Below are 4,665 nucleotides of genomic sequence, written 5' to 3'. Positions count from 1 at the left end.
CCCCCCCCACTCCCCAAACCACTGCTCAGTGCCTGCTGCTGGCCCTGCTCCCCCCAGGCACTGTCCCAGCAGACTATCTGCTCTCCTGCTGCTCGCATCCTCCTCTCTGCTACAGTCCAGGTTTCACCCTGCCCAAACTCTCCTGAGCAGCCTCAGCCCACTGTGCCCCTCCAGCACATGGATTTTGGCACAGGGTGTGAGCCTTCACCCTTTTCTTCACCACCACGCAAGCTACCAGATGTTCTTCCCCACTCTTATTCTATCCCTCAGATCCTGTTGGAGCTCTCAACCACAGCAGCTCAATCAAAGGTGGCTGTGCTCCCCCAGGATCCACGCCTACAGTGCTACAGAGACCCCTTAGCATCCACACCAAGCATCCAACACTTTGCTTGGGCCACGCCTTGGACAATGACCACCTTGGAAACTGGCCCCACACTTGGCCACCTCCATCCAAACCATCAACCTCTGCTCTTTTTTGCCCCAGCCATGGAGTAGGTACTTTGCTGTAGATGGTGAGGGGGGCTAAGGCTAAATTAGGGGAGATGCAGGCATCTGCAGACACGTGCAGCAGCTCAAGGGGCACAGAAGAGGTGGGAGGAGGTCCCTGGGGGCATAAGGAGCATCTGACAGCGTCTCTCGTGGCAGCTCCTGCGCACAGAGACGCCGGCAGCACCCAGCCCACGCAGGCGCTGGGGGATGCTCTGCCCCCTGCCCACCCCCACCTCCCCTCCCCGTGGGGCTGTGGGGCTGTGGGAGGCCCTGGGGTGAGCAACAGGCAGCAGCGCCAAGAGCTAACTTGTCAACGTCCTCCACACAAAGGTCACTCCAACACCTCCCTTCCCCACAGCAGCCTCCAGTGCAGGACAGGGGCTCCCTGTGACCAGCACCAGGACCAGGATCAGGATTTGGCCCTGGCTGGCTGATGCTGACCCTCGCACACCAAGGGCAAACCAAGCAGCACTGAAGGCAACCCCATCACACCCTGGCTCCAGCAACAGAGGTGACAATCCTTCTATTGTCCCCCCACAAGCACCACAGTGTCCAGCTCTGACCCCGCGCAGCCCAACTCGGCAGCACCACTGGGACCCCGTCACCCAGCCAAAACTCCACAGAAAATACAAAAATACATTAAAACAGGCTTCCCATGAAAACACATCCTGTTCCAGCAAATGCTGTTGCCCCCGAAAGACCTCTGGTCTTGCCCACTGAGGGGTCTTTGGCAGGGGTGGGGATGCCTGCCAAGGATATTCTCCTGACCAGAGAGCCCTCTGTCCGGCTGGGCATAGGGAGGGGGTAATTCCTGTACCGAAATGCATCCCGGTGCCGCGGTTTACCGTGCTGGAGAGGACCAGGTGCTGCCGGGTGACCCGGTGGGTTAAGGCACGCTCCCAAGGCTCAGCTCACATGCACAATGGTGGTAAAACACGACTCTGTCCCCGCAGAGCCTCCCTCCTTCCCTCCCACCTCTCTGGGATCAGCTGCGCCTTGCCACCGCTCCTCTCCCCCTTCTGCTCAGTCATCCTCTCCTGCCTTCCCATTTAACCCCCTCGGGAGCGGTGGGGGGTTTCAGCCAGGAAAAGCCATTCCTGCATCTCCCTCCCAAAGCAGATGCCTTCGGATAAGCCACGGCCACCCTGCCTTAGAAAACCACAGGCATCCCCTGGCACTGCCGAGCCAGCCCAGCCTCCATCCTCCTCTCTCAACCACACCAAAAGAAAAAAAATAATTAAATAAAGAATAAATCTTTGTTCCGGCCCCACACATGACATCAGCCCGAGCAACCGCTGGGTGAGCGCGCCAGCTGAATAGCGATCGCTTGACATAATCCCTCTGCTCGGCAGTCATCTAAGGGAACAAACCCAGCCCGGCAGCGGCACTGGCCAGGGTTTTTTTGTTCCATCCCGGGGTGCAAGGTCACCGCGGGATGCCGGAGACAGGCGCTGATGGTTTAATGAGGACACAAGGTCGAGAGGCGGAAACCCACTTACCGAAACTTTACGAACACATTCATAGTCCAAGCTGTCATTTTTAAGGGCTCTAGTTTTATTTTAAACATCGCGGCTGTCCGCAGGCGCCGGCAGGTGCTGTGCGCCCGGCCGGGAGGCGCTGGAGGGTGGGAGGAGGGCGGCGGGGAGAAAGGTGCCGGCTCGTGCCGGGGATGCCGCCGCCGACAAGGGATGCTCTGGTGGTGAGCCTCCCCCTCCAGCTCCCCAGGCACACCCAAAGGGCAGCTCCTCGCCAGCCCGGCGGCCGCGGTTGGCTCTGACCTCACTCCCAGGGTGGCTCCGAAAGGTCTCTGGTCGACGCGGTGCTGCTGGGGAGCTGCCGTCCTTTGTGCGCTTCCCAGCCGCGCGCGGAGAGACCCTTCAATGGAGTCGCTCGCCGTGCTGTAATTTTCCCTTTAATTGGTTTCTCGACGCTTTCTCGCTAAACCGACGGATTAAGACACTTCTGCTTAATCCGTCAGTTCCTGCATCCTCCTTCCCTGCTGCCGCAAGGCGCCCGGCAGCCCCGGTACTGGCACGTCCCCCGCGCAGCCCCCGCCGAGGAGCAGGGAGAGCAGCCAGGAGCCCCTCGGTGTCCCCAGAAACGACTCTGCTGACGCCCAGGGCTGAGCACCCGCCAGGCGAATCGGGGAGGGAGAAAAGTAGGGCGGCGTTGATATGGAAAAAAGTCACGTTAACCAATGTGCACCTCCCCAGCTTTCCCCTTCGGATGTGCGGGGGTCCCTGTATCCCCCTCACCGGGTGCCGGCACCGGTCCCCCCGTAGAAGGGCTCTGAGCGCCGCTCTCCCGCTCAGGACCGACCAGGAGCTCCCAGCGACGGCAGGGCAGCGGGATGGGGACGGTGCGTCCCCCGAGCCCACGGCGCAAAAACCTACTTCTGAGAAGTCACCTTCAGGCGCGCCAAGGAAAGCCAATGCCACCGCGTCCCCCCGTCCGTCACCGCCACTCGCGGGCCACGGAGAGCATCCTCTCCGGACGCTCCACACCGAAATTGGGCAGCTATGCCGGGACATCACCAGGCAGCTCCTGCATCCCACCCTCGGGAAGTGAAAATGCCGGGAGGGCGACAGCCCCTATCCCGCTGCGTCGCCGGGGGCCGGGGGTCCCGCTGCGCTCCGAGTGCCGGGTGGGATCGGCGGGCTTCGGGTGCCGAGGGAGCGCATACCTCTCGGCGCGGCTCCAGAAGAGCAGGATGGCCGGCATGGCAGCGTATCCTGGGTTCAGTCAGGGAGCTGGAGGGGATCTTGTCGTGCCGGGGCAGGCAGAGCCACCCGTGCCCGTGCTGGATGGCAGCCGCAGGCAACCAGGCAGCAATGTCATGACTACCCGCAATGAATCATCCCCTCCCCGAGCCCCCACACGCACCGCCCGCCTCCCCCTCCCCACCGACAGCCCCACTGGGGTGCCGGCACCTGCGTGGGGACGGGGTTAACCCTCCCCTCGCTGCCTCTGTCGGCACAGCCCCCACTGCCAGCCCCGTCGGCGGCTGCCTCCTGCGTGGGCACGGACCAGGACCCCCGCTCAGCGTCTCCTCACAGAGTCCCCCATTTCCGTGCCCACGGGGTGCTGCCTCCTGCGTGGGGATGGGGTCAAGCCCCACTCACCATCCCCCACAGACAGGGTCCCCCATTTCCAGACCTATCTAGTGCTGGCTCCTGGGCGGGGATGGGGTCAAGCTTCCCTCACCAGCGTCTCCTCAAGCAGGATCCCCTCTTTCCAGCCCCACTAGGGTGCTCATACTGGTGTGGGGATGGGGTCAAGCCCCCCTGTGCAGCCCCCCCATTTAGGGTACCCCCTTTCCAGACCCACCAGGGTGCTCACAGTGGTGTGGGGGTGGGGTTAAGCACCCTCATTGCACACACTACCACTCTCTGTCCCCTGTCCAGCCCCACTGGGGAGCTAAGAACTTCATTGGGATGGGGTTAACCCCACTCCCAAGCCCACAGGCGCTGTCCTTTTTAGGGGTGGACCATTTAGTGCCTTGGTAAGGAGCTGTCACTTGCATGGGAAGGGGTTCGCCCCTGCACTGCAACCCAGTCCACTGACCCACATGTGTCCAGGGGTGACCCCTTGCCACAATCCAGCTCCACTGGGACTCGATGTCTGCCCCAAGAGGAAAGCAAGTTAACCCTTCCCATCTCGCTGCCAGTTCTTTGGGGTGGACACTGCCACCTTGACTGGGGACAGGGGTTAACCCCTTCCATGCTGGTCCCTCTGACCCTGTTACTGACACCTGGGGAGGACTTTATCATCAGCCAGTTATCCACCTTCTCATCAGCCAGTTGAGCCCCAATGGGATACACTGGTACCCTCCGCAGGGCAGTGACAGGTTTTAACCCCTTCCTGACCACACCACATGGCTGAAACAGGGTACATTATTCCCTTCAAAGTGGGACATGAGAAAGGGATTAATTCCCACTTCATCACCCTCTCCCGCCCGACTGGGCTGTACTGCAGCCCCATGGTGGAGGTGTTAACCTCTTTCTCCCAGCCCCACTTGGATGCACTGTCACTGCTATGGGGCAGGGGGATTAACCCCTTCCTGCCTCCCCCTTCAGACCCACAGGAACATGTGATCACTGTGTAGGGTAGAGCAGTTAACCCTGACCCACAGCCCCACCAAGAAAGTCTGTCACCCCACAGAGGCAGATATATCCT

General features: G+C 61.4%; 1 protein-coding gene across 3 annotated transcripts in view; it reads right to left on the bottom strand.

The window, feature by feature from the left end:
- Nucleotides 1-4,665, bottom strand: part of DNAJB5 (DnaJ heat shock protein family (Hsp40) member B5) — a 16,353-nt gene that overhangs the window by 10,369 nt on the left and 1,319 nt on the right. The window contains exon 1 of one of the 3 annotated variants that reach the window (XM_027665336.1): nt 3,173-3,303. The exons of 1 other annotated variant lie outside the window; for it this stretch is intronic. In XM_027665336.1, the coding sequence (XP_027521137.1) occupies nt 3,173-3,210 (38 nt within the window). In that variant the 5' untranslated portion in view covers nt 3,211-3,303. Of the gene's footprint in view, nt 1-1,334; nt 1,446-3,172; nt 3,304-4,665 lie in introns of those variants that run through there. One more of the 3 variants, XM_027665339.1, reaches the window with a different exon arrangement.

The sequence above is a fragment of the Corapipo altera genome, unplaced genomic scaffold (genome assembly GCF_003945725.1).
Source record: "Corapipo altera isolate COAL_440 unplaced genomic scaffold, ASM394572v1 61045, whole genome shotgun sequence".
Lineage (NCBI taxonomy): Eukaryota > Metazoa > Chordata > Aves > Passeriformes > Pipridae > Corapipo > Corapipo altera.
The sequence above is the reverse complement of the archived record's forward strand: the minus strand, read 5'-3'. Positions and strand labels throughout refer to the sequence as shown.